Here is an 18,748-nt window from a genome sequence, read left to right as displayed (position 1 = left end):
CTCCAATCATCAACAACTTCATCATCTGCAGTTCTTGTCTCAATCACCACAATTATCATCACCATCATCAGAACTCTCATTCTCACCATCAACAACATACTATGCAAATGATCTTCTTCCTCCCTACCTGGTCTCCCCACTTCCAATCCTGTCCCCTCACCACCCTCGTTCCGATCTTCATGAGGGCGGCTAGCTCCGGTCCACTGGTGGGAACAGGGGCGGGCTGGGGCCTACTCCTCGTCTCTTCAAACACAGTGCTGGGTATTGGGCTCTCCTCTCGATCCAAGTGATCTTCCTTGGGACCTTTCAAAAGAAATGAAAAGGAAGAAGAAGGAATAGTTTGACAGTTTGCAATTACATGTAACTCCTTGGAAGCATCAATGACATTTGTAAAGTGTGACATGGTTACAAAATAATTCAATACAAATGCCAAAATAATCGTGCCAGCTTTCTTTAAATGATGCTTCAAAATATTAGACAGATCCATGCCATATAATCACAGGATCAAATGATGAAAGCAATCTGCAATTATTGTATGACATAATGGGCTGTTACATGAGCTGAATGCATATATCATTCCAGCACGCAAGATGTATGAGATATTTCACAGTTTTACCTTACTGTGTGATTCAACACAGCTGGGGATATACAAGATTGAGCTACCTGAATTATTTATACAAAAGAAATAAACACTTAATCCAACCACATTGACCCCATCTTTGACAGATAACTCTGCTTTAGATAAGAATCAGACATTGGCCACGAAGCACAAAATGATATTCTGCAAAATGCTTCCAATTTTTTTTTCTTTTCCATATTTCAATTCTTACTTCCAAATGAAACCATTGAGCAATCAATGAGGCAAAAACAAAAATATGCACAAAAAAAAAATATGCACAACACAATGTAAGAATGATTCCATAAAGTCAAAGAAGAGACAAAGTGTCTGTTGCTCACCTGCTAGTCTCAGAAGAGTCTGGAGCAAGGCTAGCACTCCCGAGTTGAGCAGTAGGCTGATGCCGCTGGCTGGCTGCTCGGCCGTCAGTAGCCCCAGCATGGCCAGGATGAACCTGGCCTGGGGGAGGGTGCCCAGGGTCGGCCGCTCGTCCTCACTGCCTGACGGCGTGCCCACCACCGCGGCCGCTGCAGAGGCGGTGGCGATGGCCGCACCTGACCTCTGGCCCTCGTTGAGGGCCTCCTCCGTCTGCAGGATGTGGTTGCGCAGGGCGTCGATGGCCCAGCGGCTGAGCTTGGCGAAGGAGGTCTGCAGCACGATGCGGTCATACGGTGGGATCAGGTTCACGTTGCTCAGGCAGTTCCATGAAGCACTGAAAGGAAATCATGAAGGAAATTATCTCATAGTGATTATCTCGTTATCTCAATTACCTTATTCTTTCAGGGTTGTTGGCCAGAGAAGCATGTGGGTTGCAATGTGTTAAGTTCTTGACTGACAGCAAACATCTCGAGACAAGAAAAAGAAAACTGTGTTTCATTCCCTAGTAGGTACTGTCTTTAGAAAACTCCCTCCACCTCAGAAGGTCCTCTTGGTCAACTAACACTAGCAAAGAGTCCCTTTAAGAACCAATTTTCAGAGCATTCATCTTTCATCCAAAAACCAATCTACCGGTTACATTACCACATTTTTCCAGACCCTTACATTTTTATTATACAAACCAATAGTAACTAAATCTCTCCTAAATGCATGCAAGCACCAAGACCATGACACAATCCAACATGTGTAGAGTTTAAAACTTAGCACCTAAAGGCAAAACCAACCACACTCTCTTGTATGACAGACAAATGGTCTCTAATCTGCACTATTTAAAGGGATAGTACAGTATTGGTGGAGATGAGAATTGGGCTTTTAACTTTTTGTGAGATACCAAGAAAACACTTAGGATATAGTACAGAACATACCATTTTAAGAGGAATTCAAAGTTTATTTGATGAAAATCAGGTTTGGAATAACTGAAACATCCAAAAACAAAGTAAACCAAAGCGATCGTAATAAAGTGTGGGTCCCACACTTTATTAGAATCGCTCCTTTTTGGATATCTCAGCCATTCCAAAACCAATTTTCATCAAATAAACGTTGAATTCCTCATAGAATTACATGCTCTTCCATATTTCATAAGAGGTTTCTCATTATCTCACCAAAAAATGTTAGAAACCTGAAATTAGGTCTCAACCAAAACTATACGGTTCCTTTAAAGATTCATCAGATTATGGGCAGGGGGAGGGAGAGGGGAGAGAGGGAGGGGAGGAAGGGGTAAGGGAGGGGAGGAAGGGAGGGAAAAGGATGGGAAACAGACTCATACCTGTTGTCTTTGTCTGGTTCTAGCAGTCCCTGCCAGCCACACAGCATGGCGTAACGCACCGACGGAATGAGATCTTGCTTCTTGAGCTGTGCTATCATGGCTTCTGAGCCCTCTAGCCGGCACTCTGCTCTCTCCAACTGTTTACAGACACAGGAAAACAAATAGATGTATACAGAATGAACACATAAATGGGATATTCTTCCCTTACTGCTTCTACCATACTCTCCTAATATCTGAGATAATGTGTACACAAGCTCCTTAATTTTTTTCCAATATGCACTATTTTCTTTTTAATGCTACCAACAAGCAGCACAGTTTGAGACCTATCGGGCAAAGTGCTTCTCTGAGAAAGTTATGAAACTTACAAATGAATGAGAATCCTGACAAACGGTCATGAATTACAAGTAAGTCATAATACAGTTGAGACAGCTTCAATACAAGCAAAGAACACATAAAATGCATGGTCTTTCTGAAACTTCTCTTCTAAACTAACATAAACACATACAAACATTTTCCGCATTCATGTCCAAGATACAAATCCTTTCCCACCCTGCTCCAGCTCCTGTTCAAACACAAATATGGAAAAAGCAGCCTGCAAGAGGAAATGATAAATGCAATTCTATCTATCAGCAGATATAAATGCATAGCGGATATAAATGCATACCTGTAGATAGAGTGCCCTTCTCAGCTTTTCAATGTTGACATTCTCAGAGTGGATGGCAAAGTCAATGATTTCAGTCATGAGGGCGGTTTGGGAGGCGGAGCCTGTCATGCGTTGTCTCAGCCACTTGAATTTCCTCGCACTGGTGATGGCGTTGGCCACAGACTTCCATGAGTCCTGAAACAATGAGCAACATTTTGTAGACTTGCAGTAAAAAAAAAAAAATAGAATGTGAGCACTTATCCAATGTAATTAGAAATTGCTATATTACATTTAAATTAAAAAATACTTTCCATTGTCTAGTACTGAATATTCAGTGGCATTTCAAAGTTATGCACTGGGGAAACTATAATATAGCATGGCTCAAAATCACAATTCCTCTACCCATGTACTTATATGGTAATCATGTAGTTTCAAATGATGTTATGATTTAAATTGTGCATGAATCTGAATCTGCTACCAATAGTGGGTATCTTATTAATCTAACTCAACATTTCTGTAAGTACATGTGATTGCCAAACAACATACTACAGCAAAGAAGAAAGATTTAACTTCACAAAGCTATCTGTCATAGGGGATGAATGACAACTTTTCCTAGTAACATACCCTGTCTCTGAGCTTCCTCTCCATCTTGCCCTGCTGGTTGGGCTTGCCCGGGAAGATCTTGACCATGCCCGCATTGGACGCACCCGGGGTGGTCGCCCCCGACGTGGGCGGGGTGGCCGAGGGGGTGGAACCGGCGGGCGTGGTCAGCGAGTCCGGGTCTTCTGACGATTCGTCTGGGAGGGACTTGGCTTCCTTGTCCCCTTTGTCTGCCCTCGCACCTCCTAGAAAGTTTGGAAAAGATCTGTTAGTCCATGAGGGTTCACAAGAAGGAGCCTCATTCCATTTGAACCCACTTTAAATGCTGCCACTAAAAAATATTTGAAGTATGTGTCAAACTGGATCTGCCACTCAAATAGGAAGACAACTGATCCATGTCTTCTCACATAATGACCGGCCATTCTCTAAGACAAATATGTCTGTAATTATAGTGGTAATCATTTTACGCCATCCCACTTTTAAAAGATGAGCAGTATATAATGATACAGACGTAGAGATGCACAACTTGAAATTGGGCAAAGATTGATGAAATACAATGTAAAAATCAAAATTACTCCACTGGACATGTCCGGACACTAATCGGAGATATCAATTTATAAAGAAATATACTTGAAGATTATACTCAATCAGTTTTATTCGTAGGAATTGATCAGAAAAGGAATAAAATTGGCTTTCCAGAAGGGTACAGTTTCAAACACTTTCACAACATACAGCTCTGATTTACAACTTTGCACATATTTCTGGACAAGACTAACTTTTGTGTTATAGGTTTTATCAACAGGTGAAATTTTATTGCATTTAATGAATAAACATGCAAAATATCATCATCGATTTGTGGTCTAAAAGTTACAACAATGGGGGCACAGTCTATAAAAAAAAGCCCTAAAGGCTACTAGATGTTCTCATGGCACGCCTCTATTAGCAAATTTGAATTATATCCTGAATATGATTTGGAAAGTAGAGTGTGCACACGATGATAGCAATTTGGGGTCTCTGTTCAGATCCAGAGCATTATAAGGGTAGGGAATGTGGAGAGTAACCTCTGACCCTACCTGCAGACGCAGCTGCACGCTTGTCGCGGATCAGTTTCTGGACCACCTTCTTCCAGCGAGGTGGGGTGTTGAGGATCTTGAGGCGCGACAGGGAGGACACCTCGTTGGCGATGGCTGGACGCAGCTCATTGAAGAGGAACCTCAGTCTCTCGATGATAGGTGTGCAGAGCTCCTCGTAGACAACGGACCGGTCCTGGTGGATCTGAGGACAAAAATTGCACACAATGATAGCGCATGAATCACTCACATGCTTAAACAAGAACAAGATGGTAAATCTTTCCCCAAAAATACATGCGAAACAACATAGGAAAATTAGATGGGCAACATTTTAACTGAGTTGACACAAGTTTCACAAAGAGAACTGCTGTAATTCAAATGAATGAAAAAAAAAAAATCAAGAAAACAAGAGGTGCAAATATACAATTTCTTTTCCTGCATGAATATAGGGGTGTTACATCACTGTATCATTCTACTTCTGTTTCAAAGAAACTGCTACATGAACAAAAGCGTGAATGCCAAGATAAGAGTTTTCAGAAGAATAAAAGAAGCAACGGATTACAGAATAACACACACACATTGTTTCTAAGATTCTAACCTTCACAAGGCTTCTCTTGGCCTGGAAGACAACCTTGCAGATGTCGGCGATGGAGCGCGGCACAAAGACATGGTGGTGCCGATGGATGACGACGGGGACGCCCTCCGTCTGGATGCTGTGCTCGACAACGGCCAGTGCGACGTGGCCCAGGTCGTGGTGCTTGAGGATGCAAGCCATAAGGAGACGGCAGACGATCTCCACCGAGTGTGTCACGGAGAACTCGATGGGCAGCACCAGGTGGTGGGAGCGGCAGTAGCGCTCGCACTGCGCCAGGAACGTCTTCACGTTGGTGTCCTGGAGGCGCCCCTCGGCCAGTGCCTGCAGGAAGGGTTTGGCGATGTCTGCCTGCGAGGCGCAGCGGGAGAAGGACTTCATGTTGTCATCAAACTTGTGCAGTGAGGGCACTATTCCCTGGCTAGGCGACAGAAGCGATGCTGTCTGGTCGGGCGAGCGCTCACGGTCACCATCTCCCCCGCGCTCAAAGTAGCTGGGGCGCTGGCCCAGCTGCATGCCGCTGCTGAAGAGGCGTGACCGGAGCCAACCCTGGTACTCTTGCTCTGGCGGTGTCACGGGCAGGCTGCGAGCCTGGTGGCAAGAGTGAAGGCCCAGCAGGAGGCCCAGGGTCCGCTCGGTGTCCATCAGGGGAGAAGAGATTACCGCATTGTCCGACGTCACAATCTCATCCTGCTCCGGCTGCCAAGAACAACATAAGACCATCGAGACTTCCTTTCAGATGATTCCCATGTAAAAAAATACTGGCATACACCTGTCAATTATATCTGCTCATAATCCAGGTTTAGAGACAGCACTGATGTAGTGACCTTTTTCACTTGGGACTATTATACGGACAACATCTCTAACTTGTAGAAATCACAGGAAAACAATCTTTTAGCAAAAACTTTTGAATGAAGCAGTGTATACTATGCAAAGAGTACATTATAGGTTTAAGGTCTTAGAAAGCTTATTTCAAAACTTTCTCCAACAACTGATATAATACCACATCACACAACCTCAACCACACCCTGCATCCGGTCAATTCGCAAACTACATTGTGAGTTTGATACACACAGACTGTGGTGGCCGGAATTCACAGAGATTCAAATCAAATCCATGGTTTATATCTTGTCTATGGAGTTAATTAAGTGCAAAACAGGCATAACTCGCAGATCCAGTGCTGGAAGTATTGGATTTTTGTTGGCATGTGCATATTTAAGCGATCAAAATTATCATAATCCAAGAATTACATTCAAACTTCCTTTGCGAACTCAAATCCAGGCCAGTATGTTTACTTGTCACACAAAGAGAAAAGTTAACAAGAGGCAGTGAGAAAGGAACAGAGCATGATGAAAGAATGGACAGACAGGTAAACCATACCACCAAAACAGACGAAACGAAATTTAGGTTACCTCAATGTAGACGCCGACGAGGAACTGCTCTCTCATCTGAATGATCTCCATGGAGTGGTGGGCAGCATGGAAGGCCTCCGTGGCATCGCGGGCTGTGAAAGGAATGCAGCGATCACAGTCAGTAGCCCTATTTAGGATTAGCCCAAGACTGGTTTGCAACAAAATCTAACCATCTGCAACTAGTTAAGAATGTACTTGAAAAATACATTTTTGAACAATATGCTGAGCCTGATGTCTGTAGGATGTTATCGTGATTGTGATCCAGATGATCACAAGATATCCACATAATTCAAGACAATAATCACCAAGGTTGTAATACAGCACATATTGTTTTCATAGAAGTGCAATTTCTCTTATTTCCACCACTGCTATCACATTTCATTCTTACAACTGAAACACTCACTAGAATTCCATATGGACAACCTCTTGCTTCAAAACGTTGGGATGTTGCTACCTGATAACTGCAAGACATCCCTTATTCTTTCGGCATAGTTGAGGTCTCTACTGGAGTATAAAAGACTTTTGATTTTAAGAATGTGTGATCTTCTTTGCATGTGTTTTCTGTGAACCTTATGACCTCTGTCACACAATCATCTAACTGACCGGCATACTGCTGAAGGGTATCCCTGCCACAGGGGGCATCGGCATGGAAGTCCTTGAGGTCGTAGACCTTGCCGTCCATCACCACCCACAGACCGCCGTCCTTGTTGTGGTTCTCTAGGTCAGCCTTGCGGATCATCGGGAGCTCGTCCGGAGAGGCCGGCTCCGACTGGAGACTGACGGGAGTTCCTGTGCATGGGACCAAGGAGAGGACTGGGGAAAATGTATCATCCTGGCATATGTCAGTCTGTATCTGACTGGTTTTGAAATATGAGATATTCAAATAGTATGTTGCTTGAAGGTTTGATAGTTAAATATTGAGCCGTTTGTCGGGATCTTTGTGAAGGAACCTGATCGGCTGCAGGCAGGCCATCATTGAAAGTTAAACACGATGCATTAAAAAGAAACACACACACACACACACACACAAACACACACACACCCAGACTAGTTAATACATCGTTGCTGGGATGACAAGACCTTGTATCTGCAGTTTTGGTGAAAACGACTTTTTTTTATTAATAGTCAAATAATGGGTTAAGTGAGGTCCTGTACAAATCCCAACTGTTTTACTCCAAAAATGAAGCCACCACGGCATGTCAAAGGAAAGGCTACCCCATTCGCTATAGTGCTTTGGCCGCCATGTTTTTTGGCTCTCCTGAACATTTGACATTTTGTAGATACGAGGTCTTGTCGCCCCAGCGACGGCGACATGCTTTCTATCAATGCACAGACTTACATCTTATGCAGTCATGAGAAACATTATTCGTTTTTATACAACACATACATTGTAAGTCACAGTGTTGGTTTGGAATATGACATGTGTATGGGTTGCAAACTTCAAGGCCAAAATTTGTTTGTTTTCCATTTTTCCACATTATTTTTTTCCTCTTTCCCTTTTTTTCCCAGTGATTTGATTATGGCTTATGTCAATATAGAATAATATAAACAACTGCCTGTTCAGCTCTTAATGTTCTTTACTATTTGCACAATTAAAGTAAAAACAGTAAACTCTATAAAAGATTCACCTATAATGGACATCGCATAGCAATAGCATAAAGATTGACTACATGTTGATGTAGGGTAAAACTCACGTGCAGCACCAGGAAGTCCTGGCCATGCCAGGTCATCGGAGTCCTCTTTCTCCAGGGCGGGAGCCAGCCGGTTGAAGGAGTCCAGCGTGTCGAGGAGCCCCGCCAAGACGGTCACGGCTCCGCACTTCTGGATGATCAGCGGACACTTCGTCTGGAGCATGACTAGACAGGTCACCAGCTCTGGAAGGAGCACACCTGGACATTAGTCAATGAAAGAACAAACTCGTCAATGGACATCATCGAGTACCATATAATCAGGACTGGAGCAACAATGGAGTACCGAAGTGTGACGTCATAGCCATTCATCGCCATGGAAATGGTTCTAAAAAACCTCACCTGGCCCGATGCTAACCATGCTTGCATCTGGTTCCAACCAAAGCTATAACCAAAGACTGTGACATCATCACTTTGGTACTTTATACAGGGCGTGCAAAAACCATGCCAAAGTGAACTGCATGATGGTGTTTGGTAAATATACCATGTACATGTAGGTTAACAACTGCATTTGCAAAGGTAAAGACTGCGATGCATGCATTCTATGACAGTTTACGATATGGCATAAAGATTTCCCTTCCTGCTTTGACATATGTTTTTGCAGGTTAATCTCTGGAAGACACATCTAAAAACATGATTTTCTCTAACAGCAGTTTATGCAAATCTTCCGATGAGGATCACTTGTTTCTTCTATTTTTTCCCCCAGCTATATGCACTCCAATGCAAACACAGCTTTCTACAGTTGTTTCATCTCTCCTACGACAAGTGTAACAGGACACTGATATGCGCTACTGACTGTGTGGAAACACTGCTCCCTTGCTCAATATGTTCACCTCAGTTAATATGTGGCACATACATGTACAGTAGTGCATGTATGTGCAAGGCATCAGGGGTCGCACTTAACTTTTTTTTTTTAACTAGCCAGGAGGACTACTTAGAATCAATTTTGACACTGAAGCAATATTTTGGCTAGCCGGACGGACTAGTAACTTCAGAATTTTTTGATTTTAGCTAGTCCGACCTGATTTTGGGTAGCCAATGGCCAGCGGACCATCGCCAATTTCGAACCCTGGGCATGAAGAGGTACAGAAATACAAAGGAAACAAGGGTGTATGATATACCTGATAGGTCCGATTCAATGATGTCAGCGACAGAGGCAAACCGCTTGGGAGACCGGGCTGCAAGAGTGGTTGCCGTGGGCATGATGTCTCTGATGTGGGTCACCAGGAGTGTGACATACTTCTTGAGTAAGGATCCAGCTCCAAGGAGTTCAGCATCTGAGGGGAGACGAGTCATTGTAAGTACCCTACAAAATGTCTGGTTCCAGTTGTTGGCGAGACATGCTACGACTTCAGTGGCCATCCACTACCCAACAGAACAATTTCATTACCTCATGCTGTAATTTCCTTTGTGGCACAGCATTATTCTAAATGTGCCCTTCCAAAATTCTAAAATACTGATGTCAATGTAACTGAGCATTATGTATTCTAATGCATTTCAATGCATATGTGCAGTTCTGCTGTACATTGAATTTACAGCAATTTAGAATTTTGCTTGCCCTTCTACAGTTTTTTATGAGGGCTAATATAAAAAAATAACTCCTGTCACATGATAACACATTCATACTTGGACAAAGGGTGGATTTCTCAATTACAGAATTTTCACAGTGGAAGAAAATGAAACATTTCACTTCATTTTCATTGATATTTGAGCCTTGAGATTCCAGGGATGCCAACATTCATCTATTGAAATCAGGGAGACCCCAAAGAGCAGTTGGGGAGATACTTGTTTAATACGGCTCCATGACATTTGCTCCTGCGAGAATTGCTCCTTGAAATATCTGCACACTAAGCCACACACAAATTCCATCCACAAACATAACCCTAAACCTAATCCTAATCCTCACATCAAACTAATTCTAAAACCCTATCACAAACCAAACCCTATCACAAACTGAACCCTAACCCTAAGTCCTTGGAGAAAATAGGACTGAAGCAATTATCGCAGGAGCAAATGTCGTGTCACCGCCTAATAAATGCATTTCAATGGGTAAATGACTTCCAGAAGCAAGGAGATTCTTATATTCTCTTATCTAGACATGGAGAGATATTGACATTTTCAGGAAGCCAACTGTAGAATCAGAGAGACTAAGCAGCTCTGAGATTAAAGAGAAAGACCTGATGTTGGACAAATAGGGATCCTCACCTATTCCCTGGGCACAAGCCTTCTGCTTCTCCTCCTCATATGGGAAGAGGGTGTGGACCAGTAGTCGTTGGAACTTGAGCAGGAGCTCCAGGGAGGTGGACTTGACTCCACACATCTTGTCCGGCTGCGGCTCCATCTTGTTGAACTCGGCCGAGAGCTCCTGTAGCTTGGAAAGCGTCAGGGAGGATGCATTCCTGGGAAAGAGAGAGAGAAAGAAATGTTACAGGAAATAACATTTTTTATATCAGCAGTGAAGGTGGACAAGATCTGATGTAGGGATAACAATTAACATGTATAATTTCTGGCTAGACCATCTTGAGGTTCTCATGTTTACAGTTCCCCTTTGACAAGGACCTGATATTCTTTCTTTTAAATGTAGCAATATCCATTTAGTGTTACATAGCAACTGGAACAGTCCTACCTGTTGTCCCCCCCCCAAAAAAAAAAAAAAAAAAAAAATAAATAAATGAAAAATGTTGCAAAGGAATATTTTGTACAGAGTCTCATAATTCTGTAATCAGTCTTGGTTTACCCTTAACAATACTTCTTGACTGTCTTTCCAGTATCATAATTAGAAAGTTGAAACATTCAAAGAAGTCTTTTCACTTGCAGTATAAAAAAAAAAAATGCCATGATTTATCAAGCAAACTACTTATGACCGCTTCTACCAAAGATGCTCAATTTCTCAGATACAAGTGCGTTCATATTCTTGCAGTGAGCATGATGAATGATTTCCTTTCTCACTTAAGTTTGGTCTCAGCCATCCCCAATAGCTTTTACTCTGTGGGGAATCTCTCTAGAGTACTAAAGTGTGATGTCATAGCCATTCATCGCCATGGAAACCGGCTGAAAACAACCTCACCTGGCCTGAGTGCCTATGCTCGCACCTGTTTCCAACCCAAGCTATAACAAGAGACCATGACATCATCATTTAGGTATTCTTCAGCGTATACTGCGGACAATTTATGATTGTGATGTAATTCATCCTTTAATCCCATCTCTCACCTCAGCAGCTGTTGCACCAACTGCAGCAAGGGAATGCTCATACTGATGCCCCCTTCCTCGCTGGTCGCCGAGACGACCGCCTTCTTCTTCTTGCTCCTCCTGCTGCGGTGCCCCTCCAGGGGCACCTGCTCCGGGCCGTCGCGGGTCCCCTCGGGGCCCTGGAGCAGGAGGGCACCCTCCTCCTCCTCCGCCTCTCCCTCGCTGCTGGGGTCGGCGATGTCCTTCTCCCGTTGGCTCTCCATCTGGCGGATTTCGGCCCGGATGGCGGCGTGCAGGGCGGACTCCAGACCTCCGTCCGCCATCAGGCTGCCTACCAGTAGGTCCATCATGAAGCGTCTGCCTGGTGTCATCGACACACTCTCTGTACCTGCAGCCAAAAAAATCAAAGCATACGATTCTACTGTAAGTATAATTGTGGTGCAGAATGCTCACTCTGGACAACTTCACATCAGTCCAAGTTTTTTTTTTTTTTTTTTTTTTTAATAATGAATGGTTTTGTTTGAGATGATGCATGTCAGTTTCAAACAGGTGCAGGTTTAAAAATTGAATTTTTAACCCAGTATTTACAAACAATCAAAACATCAAATGGTTACTTATTTTATGAAAAAACAAACCCAACTACTACTTATCAGTAATCTATACAGAAAATAAAGCCTCTTGTGAAAAAAAAAAAATCTACATGGCATGGATGTAGACAAATAAAAACAGAATTATGCTGGAAATTTCAGAAAAATTTAATACAAGCGAACATTTCTGGTTTTACAGTATCGAGTCAGGAGGGGCACAAAGGTCCCAAAGGGGTTGACTGACCTCCGCTGGGCAGTAGCGCTGAGAGTGCCTTGGCCCTCTCCTCGGCCGTGGGCAGCAGCATGGACCAGCCCGTCTGCAAGGTGGCCTGGGCGGCACTCTGGACCGTGGTGATGATGCCCGCCTTGCTGGCCAGCTCCACAATGCGCTGCTTCAGGCTAGACAGCAGCGGGCTCTTGGGCCCCAGCCCAAGGCGCTCGTGGTCCTGGCTCTGGCTGATGGCCACGTGAAGCTGTGGGGAACAGAAAGTGAGAAACACCGCACATAAAATACACCATTACAGGGTCTGCCAACCTCTGCACACATGAAAACATACTGATGCACAGTTTTTAAAAATACAAAACGGACAAGCATACTTTGAAGGCACCAGTCATATTTTGGAGAAACACAAAATACTATCAAGCATGCAAATTCACAGTTCAGAAATAAGTGTTTTCATTTGAAAATCCAGTCCACCATGCATCGACTACTTTCTGGAATAAGAGGCGGCCCTGAAAAGGCTATCTGTCACTCTTCCCACATTGAAAAATATGTGTGTTCTGAAGTTGACGAAGAAACTATGTGTTCTTTATTTCTGATGAAGAAAATGTGTTCTTATTTTTGATGAAGAAAATATGTGTTCTTATTTTATCCTACCAGTACACAATGTGTACACAGTGGGAACAGAATTCTGACACCAGTTCTAACACACATACACACACAAAGAGACTGAACACAATGCACCAGTAAGCAATGGGTACACCATCATAACGCAAGTTCTTCCACCATACCTGGAGCCTGAGTAGGTTGAGGGCAGCCACCACCATGCACTCCTTTTCCTGGGGAGGGGGCCAGTCGCCCGACCCCTCGATCCCCTCACACACCCTCTGCAGCAGCAGGTCCAGCTTCTCAAACGTGGTCCGGGTCACGTCCACACTGAACGGGACGTGGAGACCAACTGACCAGTGGGCACTCGATGTCCAGGCGAAGGTCTAGAAGGAGATGGAGAGAGAGGAAAACGACAAGGGAGGAGGATTAGGAGGGAGTGGGAGATGAAAAGGGGAGGGGCATTGATAAAGACATTTCAGTGAATTCTCGCTATCGCCAATGACATAAAAAGTACCCGGATGTGGCTTTTTCGTCAAGATTTAGTCCACTTCGTAGCAAGGGCACTTCCGGCGCGGGGCATAATTTGCACAGCGCTAGCGTGCGCGTACGTGTACCTTACCTATAGCGCCGCGCCAACCACGGATACTAGTACAGTATATAGGCGGCTGTACCACCCGAGCCAGGGAGAGGCCAGGCCTGTCATACTTGTACACTGATAGTCCCCGCATGCATTGCCCTATGTATAGGCCATCGGCTGGCCTTGCATTAGCATGCACCACTGCACGCAGCGCATAAGCTAACACATACCGGTACAGCATACTGCTTGATCATGCGATCGATGTGCACATCACAGATCAGTCATCTTTGCATACGCTGCAAATATGCTGGAAAATATTCACCCACCTGGATATCGTCATGGAATGCCCATCTTTTTTTATTTGTTCTCTGTCGAAATGTCGCGAACACAATCAGGAACGAACCGTGATCTCGAACTTATCCTGTCTCCGAAGAAACTTCTTCCAAGTAAGTATGTAGGCACTAGGCCTACTACCACTACCAGTAAGTCGCGCGTGCACGTACTGCGCTGTGGAGTCACCCACAAACTTCACCCTCGCAGCCACGTCACGTCTCGCATGCCAGTAAGGGTCCTATTTCTGCAGATTTTTTTCATTTATTGTCGTGCGAACAACACATGGCAGCTTCGCAGCAACAACCAATAGTCGTATTAACAGCAATTTCTTAAGAATGGAGAAATTTCAAATCATATTAAAGCTGTAATTCAAGTCAAGAAAACAGGAAGTACACGTAGAATACAGTCGGTTGTGTGTGTAAATAGCATTAGTCACGTATCACGCGTGTACGAACGGAAGTGACTTTGCTACCGGACTATCCCATAATGCACCATAAATGACGCTTAAATCAACATCCGGGTACTTTTTACGTCATTGGCGATAGCGAGAATTAAGCTGTGCTTGATAGTCAATAACAAAACATTCAACTCAAATTTCTCTGCCTGGAGCAGGGTGTCGACACATGTAAACAAGTAGGAGATTTATTCATCTCATGTATTTTAGACACTAATACAACATTCGTGCTTTGCACGAGGGAAGAATGTCTGGCTATAATTTGTCTTTGTATGTGCTTACAAACCCTCTGCATGCCACATTGATATCTTGTCCATAGGTATATGTGTATGGAATTTGGGCACATTTGATTCAATGGCACAGGAAGGGTTCCTCATGTAATCATACCCTAAAAGAAATTAATTAATAGTATAACCATCTCATCACTGGGCAATTTGTAGCGCCAGTAATTCTGTAATGAGTTAATCTCATATCATCAATGTTACGGCAACTCCACAATGACAAGATGAGGTATGGAGGGTAAAAAATTAACTGCGAAGATGATGAGATGTCTTCCTCATAACAACCCCCATTCATCTTTCTATTGACTCCACCAAGACCATTGGCAAACCTCAATGCACACACTCATGGCAATTTTGCAGGTAGTGGTCCCATAAGGATGAATTCATGAGCCCTCCCATTCCATCCGTTAACCCCGAAGCTGCCGATCTGATCGTCCCTTACCTGTGACACACCACAAGCCAGTCCGCACAGCTTCTTCCCCTCCATACACTCTACTAAGGTCGGCTCTCCCTTGCTAGTCTTCACCGCAGCCTCCCCCAGACCCAGCTGGCCCTGGTCGTTGCGGCCCCAGCAGAAGAACTCGCCGGACTCGGTGATGGCGACGGTGTGGCAGCCGGCTGCGACCGTGTCGGTGACCTTCTTGCTGCGCAGTGCCTCAATCATCTTGGGGAACCGCTGGTGCTCCTCGGAGCTATGACCGAGTCTGTGTCCTTCTCCCTTGCCCCTGGAGAAGAAAGATTTCAAAGATTCGGTGCAGAGATGTAAAATTTCAAGTTAACTATTTGCTCTAAATACATGCAGTCTTGTTATGGAAGATTTATTAATGCATTTTCTTTTTTCCAGAAAGTGCAGAAACATAGTCAAATTTCAACACAGTGTCTTGTTTCATTCCTTTTACAAATGTGTCCAACACTGTATCTAACATTGTATTTATCTTAAGAGTGTTGATCTTTACTTCTAAGTGCTTCCTTTAGTCAGTCAGAATCATGTATACAAGCCCAACACATATAAATTTTCCAACACATATAAATTTTCTCTGTGAAATACACTGCTACTGTTCAAATTTGGTCATGTTAAAGCTTTTGTTGCTGAGTAATCAATGTCATCTAAATGCTGATCAAATGAGCTCCTGTCAAGAACAACATAACAGTCCAGATAATTCCAATGCATCTTTCATCAAATATACATACATAACATGTATACATACTTTTGTTGAATTCTAAATATAGATTTTGTTCAATGACACCAATCACATTTACAAAGAAACACAAACATATACAAAAATAAATGATACCAGTTAGTATTCGATTCATACTACAACTTGATCACAAAAATTCATACATGCAAAGGAAGAACTTTTTTTTTTTACCTACATTCATACTCACATACAAACATGAATTAAGCATTTCGTCCACTCTTCCTACTCGGCTCAAAGTGCCTACATCATACAAAATCCAACAGAATAACAGAATCATACACAAAACATAACTACTGTATCTTAGTTGAAAAATATCCAAACAAACAGGGCGGATAATCATGAAAATTGGGAAGGTACGGTGGAAATCAAGCACTTCAAAACCCTACCATGTGTAGATGGCACCGTTTTTGGTGAGGGCCAGTGAGAAGTGATTGCCGCAGCAGGCCTTGATCACATGATGCCCCTGTAGCTTCTCCACCACCTTGGGCACCTTGCAACCATCGCTGTTGCCCCGCCCCAGCTTGCCGTAGTCGCCGTTGCCCCAAGCGTATAGAGCACCTGTGCAAGAAAAGCATTGGTTATTGGGGGAGATGGCATCACAGGCTATTGACATAGGGAAACTGCGTTGCAGTGCATTCACTTAGAACGAGGTACCGCTTGTAATGAGGTGAATTTGGCTGTTCTGATCCTACATTACTGAGTTTAGCTGGTCTCTGTTTTTAGCATATTTACAATGAAGTACCAGTTATAGGGTTGACAGAGTTTTCCTCTAACAAAAACACAGATTTTGTTTTGTAGCATGATGATATTGTGCAAAGGTACAAGACAAGCCTCTTCATGTTTACGCAGAAAAGATTGTGACTGCTGTTAAAGTGTGAAAGTTTTTGCACATTTCTGCATCACAAAACTTGCGTGAAAATAAAAGCATGTGATTTTTTTTTTTTTTTTGCTTGTCATATGTAATATCATCCTATATCTACATGTATATCAAAACACTCCTGGTGCTGACCAACTACAATAGCAAAAATATATGCTTAAATAAAATAAATGAAAGTTACTGGTAGTAACTTAGTTGGGTCCACTACGTGATACAGGAAGTAATGGTAGCATCTGCTGACCTGTGTCCGTGATGGCCAGTGTTTGACCATCATTGCTTCCCAGGGCAATGTCCACTATCTTCTGTTCCTTCAGGCCGGCTACTAGCTTCGGTGTCAGCTGATCATCGCTGTTACCTTTGATTGATGGCGAGGGGAAAAAAAAGAGTCAAGGGATTAATACGGGAGTTTGAGACAATATTGGCAGAGCCGAGTTTCATGAAAGGAAAAAACTTTGTCGTAACAGAACAGCAGACTCAACAGAGAAGAGGCACTATACAGGAAAGCAACAGAACAGACAAACAGAATAATGATCCGATACTGGTAAGAGTTACACCTGTTACATAACTGTGGTATTAATGAAGCAATGGACTGTAGTCATTTTGTAACAAAAGACAGATCTGCTGCTCATCACAAATCTCAGGTACCCAATATCAATATGGCATTCTAAAAATCACAATTCAAAGTTCATTTCAGTTCAGATAGCAATTTGGTGTAACAACTGTATCAAATAAAAGCTCATATTCAGTGGGTCCATGCCCACAGAAAATAAAAAAGAAGAAAAATCTACAACGGTACAGTCAAGTCAATGTTTTACCATGGCCAAGTCTGCCGTAGTTTCCACGGCCCCACGTATAGACTTCTCCGTTGGAGGTGATGGCAGCGCTGTAGGTGCTCCCACAGGCTATCTGGACTACGTGCTGGCCCGAGGTCTTGGAGGGTAGGCCAGCTTGGATCAGGGTTGGGTCCTCTTGGGCACTGGGGTGATGGAAATAAAAATGTCGACCTTGAACATTTAGTTACCATACCAGATTTTAGCTACTTGAGCAGTGGTGAAAAGAAGAATTAAACGAATGGCACAGGCAGTACACCCTACGTTTGTAGCATATCTTTGTAACTGCCCAATCATAGAATTTGTAGTCCTCTTCCAACTCACACTGTCACACAATGTGCAAGGCATATAGCAACAAACAGTCCTCACAAATAACTATGTAATCAAAGACGACAAATGAAGAGCTACCAGAGAGACTCCCGAAGAGAGAGAGATTTTTTTTTTTTTTTTTGGGGGGGGGGTCAGAAAGTATAAAAGTTAAATATGTTCATATCTACACCATGTAATCTTGAAACTGTCATTGTGTTTTAAATGTGCAAAGCACTTTAATGGAAACAAAAATGACTGCCAACTTCACAAAATATTGTTGTGTAAATCTGATTTTATATAAACATAGCATATGACAAGATACCTAAAGCTGAAAAAATATGGTCAAGCTTGGTGTCTGTTAGTTCTTCTAGGAACAGCTACAAAATCTTATATCACACGCAAAAGGGTACCTTGTATTGCCCAGCCCAAGTCTGCCTCCTTCTCCATTGCCCCACGCATAGACTTCCCCATCGGCTGTCAGGGCCAGATAATGCTTGGCCTCAGGGTGTGTGGCTATCTGCACGACATCTCTGTTGGCTAATCCTTCCACCAGGTGAAAGCCCTGTACAAGAACAGAAAAGCAAATGTGTTTACATCTCATCGCTACAAAACTTTAATAGTACAATTAATGGGATACCATTTTCAGAAAACATCATAGCTGCATTCACTTATATTTTTTAAGGTATCAATTACACTGCTAATTTGTTTTGCACAAGAACATCTTCCCTGCTTTTCTTTCTTTTCTACTATATCTTGTGGGCAGCTAAAATATTACAATATTACCCCTTTCTGCCCTACAATGAGGAGACAATATTTGACGAAAAAAATAAAGGAAGGGAAAAAATTTGATGAAAATAACCAAGTTACATACAATTGACATTTCTTGACATCTTGTAATCACTTCCTAATGTAAGTAGTTGACATGGCAAGATTACAAATATAAATAGATGAACAGATTTG

The 18,748-nt window shown here is 43.0% G+C and overlaps 1 protein-coding gene across 1 annotated transcript in view; it reads right to left on the bottom strand.

The window, feature by feature from the left end:
* The window catches only part of LOC140234670 (E3 ubiquitin-protein ligase HERC2-like), a 104,796-nt gene that overhangs the window by 48,026 nt on the left and 38,022 nt on the right, over positions 1-18,748 (bottom strand). The window contains exons 10-29 of the mRNA XM_072314702.1: positions 18,199-18,350; positions 17,465-17,625; positions 16,891-17,004; positions 16,159-16,330; positions 15,016-15,298; positions 13,111-13,311; positions 12,344-12,572; positions 11,534-11,900; positions 10,529-10,722; positions 9,445-9,600; positions 8,330-8,524; positions 7,239-7,424; positions 6,636-6,727; positions 5,230-5,922; positions 4,635-4,836; positions 3,586-3,806; positions 2,983-3,156; positions 2,319-2,455; positions 958-1,328; positions 128-303 (exon numbers count right to left, since the gene is read on the bottom strand). Of these exons, the coding sequence (XP_072170803.1) occupies positions 128-303; positions 958-1,328; positions 2,319-2,455; positions 2,983-3,156; positions 3,586-3,806; positions 4,635-4,836; positions 5,230-5,922; positions 6,636-6,727; positions 7,239-7,424; positions 8,330-8,524; positions 9,445-9,600; positions 10,529-10,722; positions 11,534-11,900; positions 12,344-12,572; positions 13,111-13,311; positions 15,016-15,298; positions 16,159-16,330; positions 16,891-17,004; positions 17,465-17,625; positions 18,199-18,350 (4,476 nt within the window). The remainder of the gene's footprint in view (positions 1-127; positions 304-957; positions 1,329-2,318; positions 2,456-2,982; positions 3,157-3,585; positions 3,807-4,634; positions 4,837-5,229; positions 5,923-6,635; positions 6,728-7,238; positions 7,425-8,329; positions 8,525-9,444; positions 9,601-10,528; positions 10,723-11,533; positions 11,901-12,343; positions 12,573-13,110; positions 13,312-15,015; positions 15,299-16,158; positions 16,331-16,890; positions 17,005-17,464; positions 17,626-18,198; positions 18,351-18,748) is intronic.

This window comes from Diadema setosum, chromosome 11, assembly GCF_964275005.1.
Source record: "Diadema setosum chromosome 11, eeDiaSeto1, whole genome shotgun sequence".
Lineage (NCBI taxonomy): Eukaryota > Metazoa > Echinodermata > Echinoidea > Diadematoida > Diadematidae > Diadema > Diadema setosum.
This window is presented reverse-complemented; position numbering and strand designations above follow the sequence as displayed.